At 49.7% G+C, this 25027-nt stretch overlaps 1 protein-coding gene across 2 annotated transcripts in view; it reads right to left on the minus strand.

Annotated features, from left to right (window-relative positions):
• LOC147717843 (natural cytotoxicity triggering receptor 3-like) overlaps positions 1-25027 on the minus strand; it is a 179067-nt gene that overhangs the window by 59983 nt on the left and 94057 nt on the right. Inside the window, exon 3 of one of the 2 annotated variants that reach the window (XM_086920569.1) lies at positions 9147-9491. The exons of the other annotated variant lie outside the window; for it this stretch is intronic. Coding sequence (XP_086776695.1) covers positions 9295-9491 — 197 coding nt within the window. The 3' untranslated portion in view covers positions 9147-9294. Of the gene's footprint in view, positions 1-9146; positions 9492-25027 lie in introns of those variants that run through there. 2 annotated transcript variants of the gene reach the window in all.

Genomic DNA, 25027 nt, shown 5'->3' on the forward strand with positions numbered 1-25027 from the left:
CCTTGTCGGCCAGGAAATGTAAAACTGTCAGTGATGCTTTTTCACATTCGGGCTCACTTCGTGCGGTGATCAGTAGATCATCGACGTATTGCAGTAAAGCGGTGTTAACTGGCATTTGAATACAATCTAGTTGTCTTTTCAGTGCTTGACTATAGATGCTGGGGCTTTCTGTGAATCCTTGAGGTGCGCGCGAAAATTTGAAGCTGCGTCCATTTAAACTGAATCCGAAGAGATATTGGCTCTCTGGATCAATAGGCACGCTGAAGAAGGCGTTCTTGAGATCAATTACAGTAAAGAACGTTGCTTCTGAATCAATGGCAGTCAATAAGGATGAGATATCGGGGACCACAGGATACTGTGGGATAATGCATTTGTTTAATTCTCGAAGATCAATCACCAGCCGATATACTGGCGGTGCATTGGGATCAGTACGTTTAAGAATCGGAATGATGGGTGAATTACAGATGTTGGAGTCGGTCTCGACGACCACTCCTTGGGCAATGAGCTCTTCAATGATTTTCAGTAAAGCCACTACAGCATCGGGTGGTAACTTGTATTGTCTGATTCTGGGTAAAACAACACCTGCCTTGAGTGTAACACGGTATGGTGTAATGTGCATACATCCTACATCAGTTGGGCCTTTCGCCCACAAGTAATCTGGTACATTTTTCAATCTGACATCAAATTCACGCAGAACATAATGACCCTTGAAATCCCGCAGAAAGAGTCTAACCCCCTCCGGGGAACAGCATATTATAGCTCCTAGAGCCTTCAATGTTTTAATTCCTAACAGATTTTCTGGACATGATTTTGTAAGTAACAAGTCTGTAACACGTGATAATGGACCCACAGCCAGGGGGACTGGTACGGATACTTCATTTACAATAGGCTGTCCTGAAAAACCAAGGGAAACATTTTGTGAGCCTGAGAGGGGTGCCCCTGGAACTTCATCATGGCTGATTGTAGTGCGACTTGCCCCTGTGTCAATTAAAAACTTTCTGTCTTTTCCCAATACTTGACTGTGTACATAAGGACCTTCTTGATCTACAGGAATCTCAATAAGAGGCAAGCCACCTTCCCTCTCTAGGCTGTTTCATGTATATCGGGAATATTCGGGATAAGCGGACTGGGCATACTGGTACATCTGTTGTGAAACCTGCTGAGTTGCAGCAATGGGCTGTGGCTGTGGTACTGCTACGGTCTGTGCTGGAGTCGAGGAAGCATGCATAGGCTGTGTACTCTGTGTATTCTGAGGCTGGCTATGGTCTTGTCTAGGCGGATGCGGTCTTTCTTTAGTTTTACCTGTCGCTATATTATGTTTCAGAACTGGGCATTCGTGTACGTAGTGACCTGGCTGTTTGCAGTAGTTACATGTCCCTTTAACGGGAGCTGTAGTGTGACTTGTCTGGGTCGTACCTTTTCTGTGACTGTCGGATGGAACCGTTTGTGCTACTAGCATTTTCATTTTCGTGTCTTTCATACGTTTCTGTTCCTGATCTTGTTCTTCTCTAATTCTGTTCTGGTGATATTGTAACATTTGTAACATCTGTGATGGCGTGTTTGCTTGCCATGTACTCTCGACTTTATACACTCTATTTTTAACTAACGGTAGGGAATTCTCGACTAACTTTGATACAAAAAGATGTGGGTACGACTCGCTACTTGGCTGGAGGCCACTATTGATAATAAAACATTTCTCGAATCTTGAATAGAAGTCACTAGTATCTTCATCATGTTTCTGTTTACAGGACGAGATTGCATCCCAATCCTCTTTTCTAGTTGTCAACAATCTGGGCAGGACCTGTACTATCAAACCTGGTAATGCTTTAGTTTTGTCCCCAAGGCCTAACCCTGGAACCCGTTTTTTCTCTTCCTCTTCTATTTCTGCCCAGGCAATCTTTGTGTCTCCCACCTCCCATTCCTTTTCCTTCAGTTTCTCGAATATACCCGTAGGCAATAATACTTTCAACATTTTCATGATGTCATCATACGTGTAGTCTCCCATCAGTAACATGTCTTTGAGCTCTCTATGAAAACCTGCAGGGTCTTTATCATGGCACGGAACTAATTTCTTCATTTCTAACAGTTCTAATTTAGTCAGAGGCGTGTGTACATACACGCGTTTCAAGACTTTATCCTCCCCCATAACTGGGTGCACTTCTCGTAAGGGGTTCTGACTTTCAATACCACCCCCGCATTGCATGTGGTACATTTTCCTTTCTGGAGGTGAGGCGGGAACGTATTCAGAGCTTACAAAGGTATTATATCTGTGTCGCTGTTCTAGAATTATTTGAATTAATTTGGTGCTTAAGCCTCTCCATCTATCCATCAGTAGTGCTTCTAGTGTTTCGTGTAAGGGACCTGGATCAGAATAGTGTTTCCTGTATTTGATAAGAAGGTGCTGAATCATGTATACACCTGCTAATTTCTGTTCGTCGGGGGAGAGGTTCAGAAATGTCTGTGCTACGGTATCATCATTATATATGTCTGCATTCTCGGCCCATGATACAGCCGATCGGGCTAGTTCTTGTTCATCCATAGAATTGAGTACGTGGTACCCAACTCGATCTCGAAGCCGTTTATCAGTTTCCTGGAACTGATGCTCAGCAGAATTCGGGTTTGTTAAGGCAGAGAAGAAAACTCTCTTGCTCTCCGGACGGATACCCTTCCTAAGGTAAGTTCCCTTACCTACATATGCTATGGTGCCTATATTTCTTTCGTGTTCTTCAGATTCTTCTTCCTCCTCGGAGGAAGCCTTTTCTTTCTCTTTCTGGTGTACTGCTATCACTGCTTTCCTAATTTTCTTGTACATAGAGTCTATGCAATTCTGTCTGTCATGTTTTCCATCAGCTATATTTTGACCCCACTTGTTCAATGCGTCTAATTCACTCTGATCTGTTCCCGGCCTGTCTCGTTCTCTTATTAGGCAATTTATGAAAAATCGTAGTATCAGTGCTTGTATGGCAACTTTCTGTTTCTCCATGGCATCCTTAATACTGTCAGGGTCTTTCCCTGTCTGAACAAACTCATATATTCTATCTAGACGCTCCTTCATTCCTGCATAGCATAACAAGCTATCCGTAGCAGACCTTAACCGTAATGATGCCAATATCATTAAATCGTCCTTTCCGGGTACTGGATCGTATCTGCAAACTGACATGTTTTCTTTTAATGCGTCAAGACGGGATGAATTTGAGGAGTGGGGAGACCTGTACGTGAGAGGACTCTGCATATCTCTGAGATTGAATCTGTGAGTTGGTGGCGGGGTCTGAGGACCCGCGGTCGCACCTCCTGAAGCGGAAACTTGTGCATTACCTCCCTGTGGAGTCTGTATCTGGACTGGAATTTGTCGTTTAGGTGGATCAGGTAAACGTGGTTTCGGCAGGTCTGTTTTGAGTACGGGAAGTGGCGGGGCTGGCGGAACAGGAGAAGTCTGTTGTGGTACCGGCGGAACATGACCTGGGGGCGGAGTGCCACCCCCGTCCCTGTTAGTAGGCAGGGCACGAACAGGCAGATTGGTGTAGGCTGGCGCTACATCTTCTAGGTAGGAATTTAGGAATATGTCTTTAGTAGTCTTGTGCATTACTTTAGTTGGAACTAATGGTGACGGCAAATTTTTCGGTATTTCTGAAATGGCGTCAGGTGTACCCTCGGCCAAAAGATACATGCTGTTCACTTGACTATTTCGGATGCGATCTATTTGTTCTGATTTTACTCGGATTCCTTCAATAACTAGTTCATTTTCTCGGGCTTTTTCTGATTCTTTAAGTCTGTCTTCTCTACGGAGTGCTCTTTCAGCACGCTTATGTGATTCCTTACGCCAAAATTCTATGGCGTCTTTCTGGGATTGTCTGGCTTTCTTCTTCCGTAATGCCTCTTCTACCTTAATGATGCACTCGGCATCCCATGTTCCGTTAACTGGCCATCGGTATCTTTCTTCTAGGTGCTTTGTATACTCGGTCCATAATTCTAGATACAGGATGGCGTCTATGCCATGCTTATTATACATAAAATTGCCTGGAGTGTCCCTAGGGGGGATAGGGATTTCCTCCTCTAACATCCCTTTCCTAGTTCCTATCTGCTTTAACTTGTTGAAAAACGGCATTGTGCCTACTTGATACTGAAATGCTCGATCCTGGATACTTAATTCTGAGGTTTTAACTAGTTATACAAGAAACACAATAATGCACATAAAAACAGTCACATTCATACCACGACATTAATTACATGAAAAGACATTTGAGACATGGATGATTACCCCACTATACTAGATGTACTGCTCAACAGTACAGATACACTGTGGTAACAGTGCAGAAATTCAGACATTCGGAATACTAGATATACTGCTAAACAGTACAGATACACTGCCTAAAAACAGTGCAGACCGGACTTGCGTACCCAAACCCGTCTAGATACGACCCAGCAATGGTACTCACCGGGAAGCACGGAAAACAGATCGCCTCGGAAAACTCGACTGGACTCGACTCGGGACTTCGGAAAACTTCGGAAAACTTCGGAAAACTTCGGAAACCTGGTGGGCCTCTTGACACCTCGGACCTTGCTTCTTTCGGCTAGGCTCTGGTCGGGATCCTCCGCACTCCTCACCGCCTCGTCTGGGCACTGATCGCAGTCTTCGTCACCTCCGTGGGTCAGAGGGAGATGCAGGAAATCCTGCCGATACGCGTATGTTCCGGCTAACTGACGGCAGGGGACACAGGTTGCAACGCACCAACCGGCGCGTGAGGTGGGGGAGGGGTCCCTGTTCGGGCGCCAAAATGATGTAAATAAATAATTTACTCTCTTAATTTCTATGCAAGTAAGTACTTAATCAATAATAACTCAGATCGGATGAAAAAAGACAGAGTCCGTGGTGTTAGAGTTCTAAGGGGTTTTATTCCTCAAAAAGGAATGGTTACGGCCAAGATATCATGTTCTGACCACCACAGGGGTGACAGAAGGGATAGAGCGCGCTACATTTTATTAACAGTACATAGCTTATATACTTATTTCATTCCATAAGTAACAGTGCAAGAGGCGTAACAGCTGAGAGAAGACAAGATAACAATATACACGTGGTACAAGTGCGTAATCAAGAGGCGTGAACTAGAGGTGTGTGCTAGAAACGTCACAGATAGGTGTCACGAATGGGTGGCACTAACAGAAAATGTGGCAATGTCAGCAGAAATCGGAAACTTGGATGCGCGCGCAGCTGCATGACGTGTGATTGGAGGGGTGCAGGGGACTTGACATTTACACTGACGGAAAGAGACAGAAGTCTGGCATGTCAGATCAACTTGTGCTTCTATCATATCTGATATCTGATGTTTAGGAACTAAGCTATCTGGGCAGAAAGGTCTCTAGAGCAGAAGCTATTCTATACTTGCTGTGAGTGCGTGTATAAGCGCCTGAGTGTCTGCATGAGAAGCGTGGGGGCATGGGGCCTTTCATGGAAGCATGGCAACAGAAGCTATGAATTACTTGCATAGAGACAGGTCGGCCCTTTAGCCCTGTAGCTGAGGAAGGATGTTTACTGAAGCTAGCGGACAGGAATGTATTTTCGGGGAGGGAAACAGATAACTCGAAGGTTATAGTCAATCTTGGCAGGCAGCAGGCTGAGCCGAGCGCGAGGGGCCGCGCTAGAAGTAAGTCAGAGTTCACGAGTACAGGGGCTGCCTGGGCAGAGATTTCTCGGAGTCAGAAGCCAGAAAAGAGGCTCGGTGGCAGAGATTCAGGGCCTACTTCAGCCAGGGCTGAAAAACGTAGGAGTACACTACAAAAAAGACGTTGGCATAGCATACTTAGGAACGGACCATTCAACCCATTCATGGTGGGTCTGAAAGAGGACATGTTAACGTTGGACGCAAATGTATTTGCGTCTTCATAGCTGGTACAGGAGGGAAGTTACATGCACTTTAACTCGTACATGGAGTCGGTGGGGTACGCGCTAGGGAACATAACTTGACCATAAAATTTATATTACCTCAGGTGGAAGGGGAGGGGCGAGGGAGGCTCAGCTGGGAGGCGGGGCGTGCTCTAAAGGATGGCCTTGCCGTGCAAAGAACAACAACGAAATGGCGGCGGATGGTCAAGCACTATCAGCAAAGCGCCAGAGAAGAGAAAGCGAAGGCACAATGAGAGTGAGTGCGCAGCTGTTCAATGTAATCTGAAGGTGTGAGGCAGACTTCAATATTTAATGTCCCAGCAGTCAAAGTGCAATAAACGCGCAGCAGGTTAAAATGCAATATCTCTAGCGCAGCCCACAGAGCGAGTCACAGTGCAGATATAGCGTTACAAGATATAAAAGCAAATTCCAAGCGCAACTCAACGATACCAGGACACGCAGGGAGCCAGGGGAGCGACCTCTCACAGCAGCGCTGAGAAGGAGGCGTTGACGGTACACTGGGCCATGGCATCGAGAAGGAGGCGTTGACGGTACACTGGGCCATGAGCAAATTCAGAGACTTAATCTGGGGTACAAAATTCACCCTTCGTACAGACCACAAGCCCCTAGTTGAAGTGTTTAACAAGAAGGGAATTGACGCAATTTTGAGCAGAATCAGGCGATGGGTGGTAAATCTACAGGAATACACATTTTGTGTCGAGTATGTACCTGGAACGAGGAATCTTGCGGCAGACAGCCTCTCCCGGCTGGTAGAAGAAAAGGGAGAAGACGAGTCCAAAGACAGGAATAGTGAAGACAAGGAAGACTTCCAAACAGAAAACGTGGGCGTGATCACTCAAGGGGCCATCAGTGAAGAATCTTGGAAAGAGGCCTTGGAGGCAGACGACCTACTTTTGGGAGTATGTGAGAGAGTAAAAGGGACGTGGAGACACGAAGATGAACGAAGCAAAACACTACGCCCATTCTGGATGGTCAGGGAAGAACTGCCTGTAGCTGATGGGTGTCTGTTCAGTGGAACAAGGCTGATCCCACCCAAGGCAGTGAGGGAACAATTGGTGGATTTAGCCCATGATGGACATTTGGGCATCACCAAGACCAAACAGAGAATGCAGGAGGACTACTGGTGGCCGTGCATGGACCATACCATTGAAAGGAAAGTGAGAGATTGCATCCCTTGTACAGTTAGTGACTAGGTCTTGAAACAACACACACCGCCCATGATTTGCAGGCCACCCCCTTCGGGACCGCGGGATGAAGTGGCACTGGACATAATAGGCCCACTGACGGGAGAACTTCGCACACCATACATCTTAGTCTTGATGGATCTGTACTCAAGATGGCCAGAGGTAAGGTAGTACCTGAAATAACCACAAAGACTGTCGTCGAGTTCTTACAGGAGCTATTCCTCAGAGAAGGATTGCCTAGCAGTTTTCTAACAGACAATGGAGTGCAGCTGTGCGCAAGGGAAATGAAGGACTTCCTTGAGAAATATGGGATTGAACACAAGCCCTGCGTGCTTTACCACCCTGAAACCAAAGGAATGGTAGAACGGTTCAATAAGACCTTGAAAGAAATCATCCAGTTAGCTAAGACTAATGGACTAAACTGGAAAGAAGAAATTGTGAAACGTCTGGAAGCCTACCGCCTGACCCCACACCAGACGACGGGGGCAACCCCATTTGAATGGCTCAGAGCGAGAAGACCCAACACTAAACTGTCACCAGGATGGATGAGTTGGCACAAAGGATGGACTGATCACTCTAGGGAGTCTAAAGGGCTAGACAGACAGGGCAAGTCATGTTAGAAAGGAAGGAAAGGTACGATAGATTGCACTCCACCCACGATGCGGGGTTCAGGGTGGGAGATGACTTAAAAATCTGAGCACCCACAGGGAAAGCGAGTTGGTTGGAGTTCAGCAAACCCACAAAGATTGTTAAATTATTCAGAAACGCTGTGAAAACTCAGGAGGGAAAGATTTTGAACTTGGGACGAGTAGTGAGGTATCATCCCCCCAAGGAAGACAATGGAAGGGGGGTAGTGAGAGGGGACAAGCCCCAGGGGAAAGGAGAACTTCCTCTTAGGAAGCGTTTTGTAATAGCTCACCCTGCCAGTAGGACAAGCCAGAGAGTGGTTAGACCGCCCGACATCTGGGGCAATATGTGACTAAATAATGCGGAGTAGGTTCTGATAATGTTCTTGTTGAACTCTTGCATTTTGTTATGTAGGAAAGGGGGATGTGTGGTATCTTCCACTCTGTTCCTCCACCACCCTTCTGTCCCATAGCACGCTGTGGAACGCTCCATGGTGACATCACTTAGAATGTTACCACTGCGAGGGATCCAAGGCGAGCGCCGCGATAGACCGCTGACTGGTGGTGTTCGAGTGTGACTCCAGCTGTGGCTGAGGTAGTTGACAGTTACTTCTGTTACTTCAATAAAGACTTCAATACTCCTGATGCCGTCTCCTTTGCATGTTTGAACCTCCACTACACTCACCTTTGATCCTGTACAGGCCTTCGCTACCCTTTGGCATACCAATACCACATACAGAAAGATTCAGACTCACAGTTGAAGTCAAGGGAGTTGTATTGACTAGGATTTTTCTGTACAGATATTGTGTTCCCTGTGGTAAACGAAACACAAAGAAAGTTCTCCAACAATATGTAAACATGCTCATGTGATGTTTCATCCTTGATTTGGATAAGATGGCACTTTGTGTGATGTCATCGGGGCCAGAGGTCACATATCCTATGAGGTCAACAATTATGCTATGAGGAAACCACCCCAATCGGCAGTGCTGCTATTTTTCTCTGGCCAAGGCTGGGGACCCTGTGTTGGTAGCCTTGAACATTTGCGCCTTCACACTGTTCCGTAATCCCTGCACAGGATGGACCAGCCTGCGATGTGAGATGGGATTGGAGGATCCACTGAGCCTGTTTTTGCACTGACACAGCCTTGTGCAATAAACCCATATTAATTGTGATGTGCATGTGTGTGGAGTCATTTGTGCAGGATCCCGACCTTGCTTCTACCAGACTAGTGAGTGAATACCTTCTGAAAGTGACACAGGGCTCCACCATCGTAGAAATGTGCCACACAAAAGCATGTATCATGGCACAACACTCCTTGTCAATAACACTTCCTGCATGCTCTCAGATCTTTGTTCAGGCCCCAGGTTGAGGACAAGTTTATTCTGTCATGTGTGCTGCTTGCTGTAGTTTTTCATAACAGGCACTTACTTGGACTTTGCGAGCTGGTTACTTCCAGCCTGGTGCCGTTCCCCTGTCCGTGACCACGCTGGGATGACGTCACATTGCAGAAGTAGATGTCCGAGTCATTCAAGGTCAGCGCCCGAATGCCAAGCCTCGCTTCTCCACCACTGTTCTCCACCAGTCAGGACAATGTCAGCCGTCCCTTGTATTCACTGTGCTGGTCATCCAGGATCTTCCAGGGCTGGGACTTCCGGCGCCAGACTGCCTGCACCAGGCCTCCACTCTGGGCAGGGAAGGTGCATTTCAGGGTGACCGACCCTCCGACGGTAGCGAGCACAGCAGCGGGCTGTGTGACCTTGAGAGGGGACCGAGCACCGCCTGGAAGACGTGGTGGGGAGGGACAGCAAAATGTACATAGAAGAAAACAAGCATTGGAAATGCAATAGGTCTCGCATTAGAAAAGTTGGAGTTATTGGTATTGTAAATGACATATGTTATTTATTTGTTGGTTTTTAAAATTGCTAAATTGATGGCTTTGTCATTTACAATGCCAATAGTTATAACTTTTGCGAATGTGACACCTATAGCATTTGGAATGCAACATATTTTGTATTTACGTGACTTAGATGGCAGCTCTTGTCGTTAGGCCACATCTCTAGAGAGCAGGAGAGTGCAGCAGGGGAGAGAAGCACAGCAATGCAATAGGTCTTGCATTAGGAAAGTTTGAGCTATTGGTATTGTAAAGGACACATTTTTTATTTATGTGCTTGTTTTGAAAATAGCGAATTAATAGCTTCGTTATTTACAATGCCAATAGTTTTATCTTTTGCAAATGTGACACCTATTGTAACACAATATGTGTTGTGAGGGTGAGTGAGGGTGAGGGTGAGGGGTTGAGGGTGAGTGAGGGTGAGGTGTTGAGGGTGAGTGAGTGTGAGGTGTTGAGGGTGAGTGAGGCTGAGTGAGGGTGAGGGGTTAAGGGGGAGGGGTCGAGGGTGAGGGGTTGAGGGTGAGGGAGGGTGAGGGGTTGAGGGTGAGGGAGGGTGAGGGGTTGAGGGTGAGTGAGGGTGAGGTGAGGTGTTGAGGGTGGGTGAGGGTGAGGGTGAGGCTGAGGGGTTGAGGTTGAGTGAGGGTGAGTGAGAGTGAGGGTGAGTGAGGGGTTGAGGGTGAGGGGTTGAGGGTGAGTGAGGGTGAGGGGTTGAGGGTGAGTGAGGGTGAGGTGTTGAGGGTGAGAGAGGGTGAGGGTGAGTGAGGGTGAGGGGTTGAGAGTGAGGGTGAGGGTGAGTGAGGGTGAGGTGTTGAGGGTGAGTGAGGGTGAGGGTGAGGCTGAGGGGTTGAGGGTGAGTGAGGGTGAGGGGTTGAGGGTGAGGGGTTGAGGGTGAGTGAGGGTGAGTGAGGGTGAGTGAGGGTGAGTGAGGGTGAGTGAGGGTGGGTGAGTGAGTGAGGGTGAGTGAGGGTGGGTGAGTGAGGGTGAGTGAGGGTGAGTGAGGGTGAGTGAGGGTGAGTGAGGGTGAGTGAGGGTGAGTGATGGTGAGGGTGAGGGGTTGAGGGTGAGTGAGGGTGAGGGGTTGAGGGTGAGTGAGGGTGAGTGAGGGTGAGGGATTGAGGGTGAGGGGTTGAGGGTGAGTGAGGGTGAGGGTGAGTGAGGGTGAGGTGTTGAGGGTGAGTGAGGGTGAGGGGTTGAGGGTGAGTGAGGATGAGGGTGAGTGAGGATGAGGGGTTGAGGGTGAGTGAGGGTGAGGGTGAGTGAGGGTGAGGGTGGGTGAGGGTGAGTGAGGGTGAGTGAGGGTGAGGGTGAATGTGAGTGAGGGTGAGTGAGGGTGAGGGTGAGTGAGGGTGAGTGAGGGTGAGGGTGAGTGAGGGTGAGTGAGGGTGAATGTGAGTGAGGGTGAGTGAGGGTGAGGATGAGGGGTTGAGGGTGAGTGAGGGTGAGGGGTTGAGGGTGAGTGAGGGTGAGGGGTTGAGGGTGAGTGAGGGTGAGTGAGGGTGAGTGAGGGTGAGGGTGAGTGAGGATGAGGGGTTGAGAGTGGGTGAGGGTGAGTGAGGTTGAGGGTGAGTGAGGTTGAGGGTGAGTGAGAGTGAGGGTGAGGGTGAGTGAGGGTGAGGGTGAGTGAGGGTGAGTGTGAGTGAGGGTGAGTGTGAGTGAGGGTGAGGGGTTGAGGGTGAGTGAGGGTGAGGGGTTGAGGGTGAGTGAGGGTGAGGGGTTGAGGGTGAGTGAGGGTGAGGGTGAGTTAGGGTGAGGGGTTGAGGGTGGGTGAGGGTGAGTGATGGTGAGGTGTTGAGGGTGAGTGAGGGTGAGTTAGAGTGAGGGTGAGTGAGGGGTTGAGGGTGAGGTGTTGAGGGTGAGTGAGGGTGAGGCGTTGAGGGTGAGTGAGGGTGAGGGTGAGTGAGGGTGAGTGAGGGCGAGTGAGGGCGAGTGAGGGTGAGTGAGGGTGAGGGGTTGAGGGTGAGGGGTTGAGGGTGAGTGAGGGTGAGGGTGAATGGGGGTGAGGGTGAGGGTGACTGAGGGTGAGGGATTGAGGGTGAGAGATTGAGGGTGAGGGGTTGAGGGTGAGTGAGGGTGAGGGTGAGTGAGGGTGAGGGTGAGTGAGGGTGAGGGTGAGTGAGGGTGAGGGGTTGAGGGTGAGTGAGGGTGAGGGGTTGAGGGTGAGTGAGGGTGAGGGGTTGAGGGTGAGTGAGGGTGAGGGTGAGTGAGGATGAGGGGTTGAGGGTGGGTGAGGGTGAGTGAGGTTGAGGGTGAGTGAGGGTGAGGGTGAGTGAGGGTGAGGGTGAGTGAGGGTGAGTGAGGGCGTGTGAGGGTGAGTGAGGGTGAGTGAGGGTGAGTGAGGGTGTGGGTGAGGGGTTGAGGGTGAGTGAGGGTGAGGGGTTGAGGGTGAGTGAGGGTGAGGGTGAGTGAGGGTGAGGTATTGAGGGTGAGGGGTTGAGGTTGGGTGAGGGTGAGGGTGAGTGAGGGTGAGGTATTGAGGGTGAGGGGTTGAGGTTGAGTGAGGGTGAGGGTGAGGGGTTGAGGGTGAGTGAGGGTGAGGGGTTGAGGGTGAGTGAGGGTGAGGGTGAGTGAGGATGAGGGGTTGAGGGTGGGTGAGGGTGAGTGAGGTTGAGGGTGAGTGAGGGTGAGTGAGGGTGAGGGTGAGTGAGGGTGAGTGAGGGTGAGTGAGAGTGAGGGTGAGTGAGGGTGAGGGGTTGAGGGTGAGTGAGGGTGGGGGGTTGAGGGTGAGTGAGGGTGAGTGAGGGTGAGGGGTTGAGGGTGAGTGAGGGTGAGGGTGAGTTAGGGTGAGGGGTTGAGGGTGGGTGAGGGTGAGTGAGGGTGAGGGGTTGAGGGTGAGTGAGGATGAGTGAGAGTGAGGGTGAGTGAGGGGTTGAGGGTGAGTGAGGGTGAGGGTGAGGGGTTGAGGGTGAGTGAGGGGTTGAGGGTGAGTGAGGGTGAGTGAGGGTGAGGGTGAGTGAGGGTGAGTGGTTGAGGGTGAGTGAGGGTGAGTGAGGGTGAGGGTGAGTGAGGGTGAGTGAGGGTGAGTGCGGGTGAGTGAGGGTGAGTGAGGGTGAGGGTGAGGTGTTGAGGGTGAGTGAGGGTGAGTGAGGGTGAGGGGTTGAGGGTGAGTGAGGGTGAGTGGTTGAGGGTGAGTGAGGGTGAGTGAGGGTATGTATGTATGTATGGTGAGTTTGAGGGTGAGTGAGGGTGAGGTGTTGAGGGTGAGTGAGGGTGAGTGAGGGTGAGGTGTTGAGGGTGAGTGAGGGTGGGTGAGTGAGGGTGAGTGAGGGTGAGGGGTTGAGGGTGAGTGAGGGTGAGTGAGGGTGAGGGTGAGTGAGGGTGAGGGGGTGAGGGGTTGAGGGTGAGTGAGGGTGAGTGAGGGTGGGTGAGGGTGAGGGGTTGAGGGTGAGTGAGGGTGGGTGAGGGTGAGTGAGGGTGAGTGAGGGTGAGGGGTTGAGGGTGAGTGAGGGTGAGGGTGAGTGAGGGTGAGGGGTTGAGGGTGAGGGGCTGAGGGTGAGTGAGGGTGAGGGGTTGAGGGTGAGTGAGGGTGAGTGAGGGTGAGGGTGAGTGAGGGTGAGGGGGTGAGGGGTTGAGGGTGAGTGAGGGTGAGTGAGGGTGGGTGAGGGTGAGGTGTTGAGGGTGAGTGAGGGTGGGTGAGGGTGAGTGAGGGTGAGTGAGGGTGAGGGGTTGAGGGTGAGTGAGGGTGAGGGTGAGTGAGGGTGAGGGGTTGAGGGTGAGGGGCTGAGGGTGAGTGAGGGTGAGGGGTTGAGGGTGAGTGAGGGTGAGGGGTTGAGGGTGAGTGAGGGTGAGAGGTTGAGGGTGAGTGAGGGTGAGGGGTTGAGGGTGATAGAGGATGAGTGAGAGTGAGGGTGAGTGAGGGGTTGAGGGTGAGGGGTTGAGGGTGAGTGAGGGTGAGGGGTTGAGGGTGAGTGAGGGTGAGGTGTTGAGGGTGAGGGTGGGTGAGCGTGAGGGTGAGGGTGAGCGTGAGGGTGAGTGAGGTGTTGAGGGTGAGGAGTTGAGGGTGAGTGAGGGTGAGGGGTTGAGGGTGAGTGAGGGTGAGGGTGAGGGGTTGAGGGTGAGTGTGGGTGAGGGGTTGAGGGTGAGGGGTTGAGGGTGAGGTGTTGAGGGTGAGTGAGGGTGTGGGTGAGGGGTTGAGGGTGAGTGAGGGTGAGTGAGGGTGGGTGAGGGTGAGGGGTTGAGGGTGAGTGAGGGTGAGGTGTTGAGGGTGAGTGAGGGTGAGTGAGGGTGAGGGTGAGGTGTTGAGGGTGAGTGAGGGTGGGTGAGTGAGGGTGAGTGAGGGTGAGGGGTTGAGGGTGAGTGAGGTTGAGGGTGAGGGGCTGAGGGTGAGTGAGGGTGAGGGGTTGAGGGTGAGTGAGGGTGAGGGGTTGAGGGTGAGTGAGGGTGAGAGGTTGAGGGTGAGGGGTTGAGGGTGATAGAGGATGAGTGAGAGTGAGGGTGAGTGAGAGGGTGAGGGGTTGAGGGTGAGTGAGGGTGAGGGGTTGAGGGTGAGTGAGGGTGAGGTGTTGAGGGTGAGGGTGGGTGAGCGTGAGGGTGAGTGTGGGGGTGAGTGAGGTGTTGAGGGTGAGGTGTTGAGGGTGAGTGAGGGTGAGGGGTTGAGGGTGGGTGAGGGTGAGGTGTTGAGGGTGAGTGAGGGTGGGTGAGGGTGAGTGAGGGTGGGTGAGGGTGAGTGAGGGTGAGGGTGAGGGTGAGGGTGAGTGAGGGTGAGGGGTTGAGGGTGAGGGGCTGAGGGTGAGTGAGGGTGAGGGGTTGAGGGTGAGTGAGGGTGAGTGAGGGTGAGGGGTTGAGGGTGAGTGAGGGTGAGAGGTTGAGGGTGAGTGAGGGTGAGGGGTTGAGGGTGATAGAGGATGAGTGAGAGTGAGGGTGAGTGAGGGGTTGAGGGTGAGGGGTTGAGGGTGAGTGAGGGGTTGAGGGTGAGTGAGGGTGAGGTGTTGAGGGTGAGGGTGGGTGAGCGTGAGGGTGAGGGTGAGTGAGGTGTTGAGGGTGAGGAGTTGAGGGTGAGTGAGGGTGAGGGGTTGAGGGTGAGTGAGGGTGAGGGTGAGGGGTTGAGGGTGAGTGAGGGTGAGGGGTTGAGGGTGAGTGAGGGTGAGGTGTTGAGGGTGAGTGAGGGTGAGGGTGGGTGAGCGTGAGGGAGGGGTTGAGGGTGAGGTGTTGAGGGTGAGTGAGGGTGTGGGTGAGGGGTTGAGGGTGAGGGGTTGAGGGTGAGTGAGGGTGGGTGAGGGTGAGGGGTTGAGGGTGAGTGAGGGTGAGGTGTTGAGGGTGAGTGAGGGTGAGTGAGGGTGAGGGTGAGGTGTTGAGGGTGAGTGAGGGTGGGTGAGTGAGGGTGAGTGAGGGTGAGGGGTTGAGGGTGAGTGAGGGTGAGGGTGAGTGAGGGTGAGGGGTTGAGGGTGAGGGGCTGAGGGTGAGTGAGGGTGAGGGGTTGAGGGTGAGTGAGGGTGAGGGGTTGAGGGTGAGTGAGGGTGAGGGGTTGAGGGTGAGTGAGGGTGAGAGGTTGAGGGTGAGGGGTTGAGGGTGATAGAGGATGAGTGAGAGTGAGGGTGAGTGAGGGGTTGAGGGTGAGGGGTTGAGGGTGAGTGAGGGTGAGAGGTTGAGGGTGAGTGAGGGTGAGGTGTTGAGGGTGAGGGTGGGTGAGCGTGAGGGTGAGCGTGGGGGTGAGTGAGGTGTTGAGGGTGAGGAGTTGAGGGTGAGTGAGGGTGAGGGGTTGAGGGTGAGTGAGGGTGAGGGTGAGGGGTTGAGGGTGAGTGAGGGTGAGGGAGTGAGGGTGAGGTGTTGAGGGTGAGTGAGGGTGAGGGTGGGTGAGCGTGAGGGAGGGGTTGAGGGTGAGGTGTTGAGGGTGAGTGAGGGTGTGGGTGAGGGGTTGAGGGTGAGTGAGGGTGAGGGGTTGAGGGTGAGTGAGGGTGTGACCATATCCATTCCAGACACTGATAATTAATTGGCGACAAAAGTTATTATTTGACGTGGCATATCTTAATTGCTAGGTTTTTTAATTACTAGTTGATGTTTAATTTTTGTAATCATTTTTTTAAGTATGCACCTCTTAAAAAATAAATAAAAATATTGCTTGTTATGTATTTCCATTTGTAGACCTAGAATAGTTATGGTGCATTGTATGTAGCTTTAAAAAATAAAAATGTAGACTGCTCAATGTATTTCCGTGAATAGATGCAGGTTGCCTCTTTCTGTCAAATAATATCCCTTGTTCAACTTACTATAGTGGCGCGGCATACTATGAAGCAGAGGAGGACTGACTGTCAGAGCCTTGCTCTTTCCTCTCTTGCCAACAGGGCTACTCCAGAATAAGACCACGAAAACCATAATTTGTGAAACATGGCCATTTGACTCGCAGCCCGGTCAGTGGAGGGGCTCCGCTTTCTGATCCGTAGAGGCTGATGCGCAGTCACTTTCTTGAAGAGGAAATGGGGAATAAAAACTTTACTTTTGCAGTGATGTCGATGAACCTGGCTTGATGTCACACTGCTGCATTGTGCTGATTTTCTAAGTAAAAACATGCATAGTGAGGAGCACTAATACGGGTTTGAGATGGTGGAAGAGCTGCTTATCTCTTATGGAGATAGATTATCTGGGGGGAGGAAGGGCTCCTAATGGGAAGTGTAGACGGGGAGAAATTGAGAAAAAAAAAGCTGAGCAGGGAGGGTGTTATTGCGGCTATCTGTTTGCCCGAGGGGAGGAGAAATGCAGGCCTGAGGCAGAGCACACGCTGAGAAGCTTGTGGGAGGGGGGCTGGGCTGCCTTTGATCTGGTAATGCGAGGCAGGCAGGCAGGGGGCTGGTGGCATTGTGCACGCGCTTTTTAGGGCTTGCGCTTGCGCAATGACCTAAAAAGCACATGCACTTGAAGAAATCGCCAGTGGAATTGCCAGTGGTGGATCAACACTGGATAAGCCGTAATAGAGCTTCGCCAGCGATGCGCAGAAGCGCATCAGCAGGCGAGCCCTAAAAAGCAGCTTTAGAAATAGCACTAACTGTGATTGCACATAGTCCAGTTTCCTGTCTACTGTCATTCACCATGTCTTTGTTATTACCGGTTCTTACTCACCCATCACCAGGAGAGATGCCCTTATCCACAAGGGATGGAAGAGACTCTGGGGCCGTTTCACAGAACTAATCTGAGACAAAATCCTAAACTTACTACTTTTGATATTCACAGAAGGCATTTAGTGGTAGTAAAGTTAGTATTTTGTCTTAAGTTAGGATTTTGTCTTAAATTTTGGTTTTAAGCCAAAATCCTAACTTAAGACAAAATAATAACTTAAAACAAAATACTAATTTAAGACAATCCTAACTTAAGACAAAATCATAATTTAAGACCAAATACTAGTTTACGACAAAATTCTAACTTAAGACAGAATCCTAACTTAAGACAAAATCCTAACTCAACACAAAATACTAACTTTACTACTACTTAATGTCTTCTGTGAATACCAAAAGTAGTAAGTTTACGATTTTGTCTCAGATTAGTTCTGTGAATCAACCCCTAAGAGCCCCAGTGATGTGTGAACTACTGGAGCTTGGCTTATAGTCGCTATAAGTTTTGCCACTCTGCTCTTCCTGCAGGACACATAGGGCTGGATTTACAAAGTTTCTGCGCAACTTTTATAACGCAGACCCGACACAAAATCCTTTTCAGAATTTACAAACCAGCGCAAATGGGCATCTACATTGGTTTGTAAGAAAAAGTAACGCAAACTAGGGTGAAGCGATGCTTTGCATTGCTCTGAACAGATTCTTAGTTTTAACAAAAAGGCACACACATTTATGTAGACTTACATATAAAGGAGGACACACAAGATACCAACCGGCACTCTTGATACAAGCGTGACTACTAATCTGGTCTGACCTTGCACTTTCTGGGGCTAGTTGGGACGATCAATGTGTTCTCCTATGCATACAAGTCTGCAGGAGTTTATGATAGATTTCTGTGAGAAAGTGGCTCTATATATACTGGACAATAATGAAGTACAATGTGTGAAGAGTCCACAAACCCCAGAGGTATAACCGAGGTTGAAGTCAGGACTGACCTAACTCTCAAGTGGTAGCTTGGTCAAGCAGTAAGGCAGTACCAGAGGGCAGTGGAAAGCATTTGTTGTACACACTCAGTCAGCAAAGGATTTCACACACTCAAAGACTGAACTCCAGGCCAATTGTTTTTATATCCAAAGATATAGGTGCTTTATTTTTAGAACCAACAGGCATAAAAATATACTTTGCTTAGATATGAGAACTCTCATGTAAGCGTGGGCGTAGTTCGCGTAGTGGGGTCGCGAGTGGGATTGCCCCTGGTTCTGAGTCTGCAGGCGTCGTCCAGTTCGTCGAGGAGGGTCTTTGGTCACTGGACTTCAGTTCCCAGTCGCCGGGGGGTCGTCCTCATGGTCTTTGTTCGGTTGGGCCCGGCCCGGGCTCGGCTGGTACAGAGTGAGCTGGTCTGGAGCTTCCTGGCTGGCACTAGGTGGGTTGTTGCAGCAGAGCCTCTGCTGATGGGAGTTCCAATCTTCAAGAGGGTCTAAGTAGGCAGGTCCTCTGGGTGTCCCAAGGTTGTTGTCCGCAGGAGTCGCCGGGTGTAGGCAGGAGCAGGTTCCAGGATCAACAGGCCGGTAGGGCTGGGGCCAAGTCAGTTGTTGTTGTCCTGTTGTTAGCAGCAGAGTGGCGGGTCATCTTCTTCTTGATCTTCTTTCTTCTTTTTGGTATCAGAATCTCAGGAAGGAAGGCTCAGGGAGCCCCTAAATTCTAAATTTATGGGCTTTACAGGTAGGGCAAAGGCAGGGACCAATGGGTCACTGACCTGGGATGGGTACACCCCCTAGCCTGCTCCTCTCCTGTGGGAGGGGGGCAGGAGCCTAGCTGTGATTGGACAGGGCTCCCCATCTTCAAGATGGCCAGAGCCCGGGGTCGTGCTTCACCTTGTCTCCCCCACCTGAGGGGTGGGTTTGGCACAGGCTGACGTAGTTTTTCCCGCCAGTCTTCCCGCCAGAGTGGGGGTCAGGAAAGGGGGGGGCTGGTTGCTGGGTACAGCAAATGGTCTGGGGAAGCTCACAGAGGTGGCATGCCTTTGAAGCTTCCCCCTGTCCATCCTGGGGGAGGAGACCTAGCACCTCGCCCAGGATGTGCATTGTTGCAGGACCAGGAGAGTGGGCATGGGCGTCCGCAGAAATTTTTCCAGGGGGGGGGGGGGGCAACATTTTTACTTCATCACCATCCTCAGAAATGATTGAGCACAAGCATTAAATAAACAAATAAAAAAATATAATAAGACAAAGAGCTTAAATAAACAAAGAAACCCATGGTGTGGGAGAAAAATCATATGAGGCTTTACAGCAGATTACCTGGCAACCACAATGAAACAGAGGAAAAAACAAACAAGCATTGGCATAGCCAATAGGTCTCGCCTTTGGGACCTTATAAGTGTTTAGCCATGCAACACTTGAAGTTGTTGCACCAAGGATATTGTACTAGACAACTAAACACTTATAAGGTCCCAAAGGGGAGACCTTTTTGCTATGCCAATGCTGGTTTTTTTAAATGACAAGCAGTGCTATATGGCTCCGGCTGCCACTTAGTCCCCCACATCCCACGTTGATGCTGCAGCCATCTTTGAATGGTTTTAAAGCCAATTCAAAAGCTGTCACCAGTGTATGTTAATCCCTATCTCAACTGTGAGACTGCTGTCCTGTTTCCCAATTCTATTAAACACAAATGATGTTAAAAGAACATCCCTTTCTGAGCTGCACGGCTCATCCTACCCACGTTTCATGCGCAGATTTGAAATACTGATGGTTTGGGCTTCCCGGAATTCAACTGGTTGAAAGGTAGACCGGGTTAGAGAGTTAGAGAGAGGAAGAGAGAGAGAGAGGTGTAGAGAGGTAGAGAGACAGAGGTAGAGAGTAGAGAGAGAGCGAGGTAGAGAGAGAGAGGTAGATTGAGAGAGGTAGAAAGAGGTAGAGGTAGAGGTAGGGAGAGAGAGAGAGGTAGAGGTGTAAAGGTAGAAAGAGGGGTATAGAGATAGAGGGAGAGAGAGAGGTAAAGGGAGAGAGGTAGAAAGAGAGGTAGAGGTAGAGAGAGATCGGGAGAGGTAGAGAGCGTGAGAGAGGTAAAAAGATAAAGAGGTAGAGAGGTAGAGAGAGAGGTAGAGAGAGAGGTAGAGAGAGAGAGGAAGACAGAGAGGTAGAGAGAGAGGTAGTGAGAGAGTTAGAGAGGGGTAGAGTGAGAGGTAGAGAGAGGTAGAGAGAGAGAGGTAGAGAGAGAGGTAGAGAGAGAGAGGTAGAGAGAGAGAGAGAGGTAGAGGTAGAGGTAGGGAGAGAGAGAGGTAGAGAGGGAGGTAGAGGTAGAGAGGGAAAGAGGGGTAGAGAGGGGTCGAGAGAGAGAGGTTGAGAGAGAGAGAGGTAGAGAGAGAGAGAGAGCAGTAGAGAGAGAGAGAGGGGTAGAGAGAGACATACTGGTAGAGCGCGCAAAAGAGAGAGAGAGAGAGGTAGAGTAATAGAGGTAGAGCGAGAGGTAGAGAGAGAGAGGTAGAGAGAGAGGTAGGGAGAGAGAGGGAGAGGTAGAGGTAGAGGTAGAGAAGTAAAGGTAGAGAGAAAGTTGTAGAGGGAGAGGTAGACAGGGAGAAAGAGAGAGGTAGCGAGAGAGGTAGAGAGAGAGAGGGGTAGAGAGGGAGAGGAAGAGAGAGAGGTAGAGAGAGAAGTAGAGAGGGGTAGAGAGGTTGAGAGAGGGTTAGAAAGAGCGGTTGAGAGAGAGGTAGAGAGAGAGAGAGGTAGAGTGAGAGAGGTAGAGGTAGGGAGAGAGATAGAGGTAGAGAGAGAGGTAGAGAGAGATAGGTAGAGAGAAGTAGAGAGAGAGGGTTAGAGGTAGGAAGAGAGAGGTAGAGGTAGGGAGAGAGAGAGAGAGGTAGGGAGAGAGAGAGAGGTTGAGAGAGAGGTACAGAGAGAGGTAGAGGGAGAGAGAGAGGTAGAGAGAGAGAGGTAGAGGTAGAGAGAGAGAGAGAGAGAGAGAGAGAGAGAGAGAGAGAGAGGGGTAGAGAGAGAGGTAAAGAGAGGTAGAGGTAGTGGTAGAGAGGTAGAGAGAGAGGTAGAGAGGGAGGTGGAGAGAAAGATGTAGAGAGAGAGATAGAGAGAGAGGTAGATAGAGAGGTAGAGGTAGAGAGAGAGAGGTAGAGAGAGACAGAGGTAGAGAGAGAGAGTGATAGCGAGAGGTAGAGAGGTGTAGAGAGGTAGGTAGAGGTAGAGAGAGACAGAGAGAGACGTAGAGAGAGAGGTAGAGAGAGGTAGAGAGACAGAGGTAGAGAGAGAGGTAGAGAGAGAGAGGTAGAGAGAGAGAGAGGTAGAGGTAGAGAGGTTGTGGTAGAGAGGTAGAGAGAGAGAGGTAGAGAGAGAGAGGAAGAGTGAGAGAGGTAGAGGTAGGGAGAGAGAGAGAGAGAGGTAGAGAGAGATAGGTAGAGAGAAGTAGAGAGAGGGTTAGAGGTAGGGAGAGGGAGGTAGTGGTAGGGAGAGAGAGAGGTAGAGAGAGAGGTTGAGAGAGAGGTACAGAGAGAGGTAGAGGGAGAGAGAGAGAGAGAGAGGTAGAGAGAGAGAGGTAGAGGTAGAGAGAGAGGTAGAGAGAGAGAGGTAGAGAGAGAGAGGTAAAGAGAGGTAGAGGTAGAGAGGTAGAGGTAGAGAGGTAGTGGTAGAGAGATAGAGAGAGAGGTAGAGAGAGAGGTGGAGAGAGAGAGGTAGAGAGAGAGGTAGAGAGAGAGAGGTAGAGAGAGAGGTAGAGAGAGAGAGAGGTAGATAGAGAGAGAGAGGTAGAGAGAGACAGGTAGAGAGAGAGAGAGAGAGAGAGAGAGAGAGAGAGAGATAGCGAGAGGTAGAGAGGTGTTTAGAGAGGTGTAGAGAGGTAGGTAGAGGTAGAGGTAGAGAGAAACAGAGAGAGAGACATAGAGAGAGGTAGAAAGACAGAGGTAGAGGGGTAGAGAGAGAGAGGTAGCGAGAGAGAGGTAGAGAGAGAGAGGTAGAGGTAGAGAGGTAATGGTAGAGAGGTAGAGCGAGGGAGAGGTAGAGAGAGAGAGGTAGAGAGAGAGGTAGAGAGAGAGGTAGAGAGAGAGGTAGAGAGAGAAGTAGAGAGAGAGAGAGAGATAGAGAGGGAGAGGTAGAGAGAGAGGTAGAGAGAGAGAGAGAGATAGAGAGGGAGAGGTAGAGAGAGAGGTAGAGAGAGAGGTAGAGAGAGAGAGGTAGAGAGAGACAGAGGTAGAGAGAGAGAGATAGCGAGAGGTAGAGAGGTGTAGAGATAAAGAGAGACATAGAGAGAGACGTAGAGAGAGAGGTAGAGAGAGAGAGGTAGAGAGGTAGAGAGGTAGAGAGAGAGGTAGAGAGAGAGTTAGAGAGAGAGGTAAAAAGAAAGAGAGAGAGAGAGAGAGAGAGAGAGAGGTAGAGAGGTAGATTGGAGTTCCTAGCATTTCCAGAGCATTAAAGGCACTACTCATTTGTAACGTCATTCCTTTCACTGCACATCACGCTTTATCTAAATAACTAGGGCCCTCAAATACAAAAGGATGTTGTGGTCATAAAGCTTACAATTTGCAGCATCACAGTGGTTGCTGCTGCAAAACCCCTTTTTAGAGTTGTGTATAACCTTCATGATTGACAAAAGGGGTTCTGCATCTTACTTCATATTGGAATTTGGAGGGGCAGTGGAAAGGGTGCTATCTTCAAATTGCAATTTACAATGATATATATCAATGGTTTTCAAACGCAATGGCAGTCGCAATCCGTTGATCTGATACCAACACTGAGCTGCGGTTGGTACATGATTCAGAAAAGAAAAGTTGTCTCTGTGGGGCAGCTTTCCCTTCGTGAATCATGGCAGGCGACAGTGAGTACAGACAGTGGTCCAGGGGCTACACTCGATAATGCAATGACCATGAGGGACTGCCCCTTTGGAGCTCAAGGCGTACACTCTTTAATCCATCTCATATGCAGACCCTTCTGTAATACTAGTGCTTATGGTGCAAAAAACAGGCATATCGTGTGTGGTGCAGACACTTCTGTTCAGTTTTAACTCTTTTTCAGTTGTCAACAAAATATTTTAATTCATATTTTGGTTTCCATTGTGAACTGTTTTTTAATATATCCAATATTTTATTTGAGAAATAATGGATATATTAAAAAACGTATAACAACAGTTAACAATGGAAACCAAAATATGAATTAAAATATTTTGCTGACAACTGAAAAAGAGTTAAAACTGATTATTACCATGGAAAATAAATTGATGAAACTTTAATGTTCTGAAAAGTGCACATATCCATCGGAACAGAAGTGTCTGCACCACACAAGATATGGTATACGAAAGGGCACCTAAAGAGTAGGTACCAGGATGTTGTAGCACAAACAAAAGAAAGGAATATAGCTTGAGTACGAATAAATCACAAGTGCACAGAAGGACTTTCCAATTGATCTCGCAAAAAACAGGCAGACACACCCATTGCATCTCTGGGCGAATTGTGTAATTCGGTCACGGCGTTAATGAGGCATTGATGGTTTTCACCCCTTCCTAGGCCCCTGGCTGCTACTCGACTCTTCCTTGGCTTGAAAAATGTGCCCCCCTCCCCGAAATTTGACTCTAGGTGCGCCTCTGCTTCAAGCTGTGGGAGCAGCCAGGCCCGGACCTTCTTTCTTGCCCATCAGCAGCAGTTTTCCCGCTCATCAAGCAGGACCGTCATTGCAAGCGCTTTCTCAAGCTTTTAAAATTGACGGCCCTGCAGACAAACACCACTGTGGGGGTTGTCAATAGTGACGGACCGGTGTTCCGGGGAGGGGGCGGGGGGGGGCAAGTGCCCCACCTTGCCCTCCCCTGCGGACGCCCATGAAAGTGGGGACTCTCCTACCCAGGGGTCCAGCAACATGTCTGCTGTGTGGCAGCCTCTGCAGCCACTCAGCCCAGATGTGGATTGTAAGTTAGGTTTGCAGGGAGCATCTCTAAGATGCCCACTGGTGCATTTTACATTAAATCCCACACTGGTATCAGTGCGGGTTTAATGTGCTGAGAAGTTTGGTACCAAACTTGTCAGTCTTCAGTGTACCCATTATGGTGCTGTGGAGTTCGTAATGACGATCTCGCTGCACCATATACTCTTAATGGCATCACTGCACTTACAGTGCCTAGGAATGGCCCTGGGACTGTAGGGGCACAGGGATCTTGCAACTGTGCCCTCACTTCTGGCATAGGGCACCCAGCTAGAGGGGTGACTGAAGTATGCCAGGGCAGTGGGTTCTGTGGGCATGGCACACATGGATGTGTGCCATGTCGACTCTCTTGTTTTAGTTCTGTACTTAGGCTCTCAGCATGCAAAGGCGTGAGTGGGTGCCAGGGTAGAAGGCCCCTGAGGGTGGCACAATAGGTGCTGCAGCCCACTGGGGTCTTCTCTGGTCACCATGCCCTGGGTACCTAGGGTACCATTTACTAGGGGCTGACAGGCTGCCAGAGATGCTAATTGGGTATTTTTGTTTCAGAATAGTTTTAGGGAAGGAACACAGGCCCTGGGTCTCTGGTTGGCAGGAACCCAGGGCACACTCAGTCAAAGCACATCAGCAGTTCAGAAAAAAAGTGGGGGCATACCAATGCAAGAAAGATGGCAATTTCTCACAATTTCCACCTTTGGCAATGAATTGTAATCCCTGATATTGCTTGCATACATTTCTAAAATACTTTTTAGGTCTTGACTACAAACCGCTCAGGTGAAAATAGGTGATGGTAGTTGTGTAACAAAGAAAATGTAAAAAAAAAAATGTAAATTGATACTTGTATAGCGCACTACTCACCCGCAAGGGTCTCAAGGCGCTTGTACGAATACCACTGTGGAACCCATCCTGGCTTTCCCTGTGAAGCGTCCACTCCTGGGCACCCGCAAGGGTTAGTGTTGTGGGGGCCGTTGTGGAGATTAAGCAAGCTGTTGCCCATAGTTGCACTCCATGATTGGAATAGGCACCGAGGCGAGAATTATCAGGTCCATGGAATTTTGAGCCCAAGACCCACCGAGGTGGGGAATTGAACCCTGGTCCCGGGCTAGACCTCTACATCAGGGTCTGCCGCTCTTACCATTGAGCCACACTTCTCCACCCACAACAAATTAAAACAGGGGTGCGTGTTAGCCCCAAGCCTTTTTAATCTGTATTTAGCTGATCTTGAAGAAGCACTTACTGGAGTAAACAGCCATCCACTAACGTTAGCCAAAGTGGAAAATAGGTGCTGACGATACAGTGTTTTTCAGCCAAACCCCAATAGGGCTACAGCGCAGTATGAGCACACTAGCGAATTATATGGATTGGCATGGAGTACAATTAAATCTATCTAAAACAAAGGTAGTGCGGTTAGTGGATGCCAAATTAAAAAACCACATGTGTTTTTTAGACGGATAAAAAGTCAAGGTTGTTGCCTCATACAAA

The sequence above is a fragment of the Lissotriton vulgaris genome, chromosome 5 (genome assembly GCF_964263255.1).
Source record: "Lissotriton vulgaris chromosome 5, aLisVul1.2, whole genome shotgun sequence".
NCBI lineage: Eukaryota > Metazoa > Chordata > Amphibia > Caudata > Salamandridae > Lissotriton > Lissotriton vulgaris.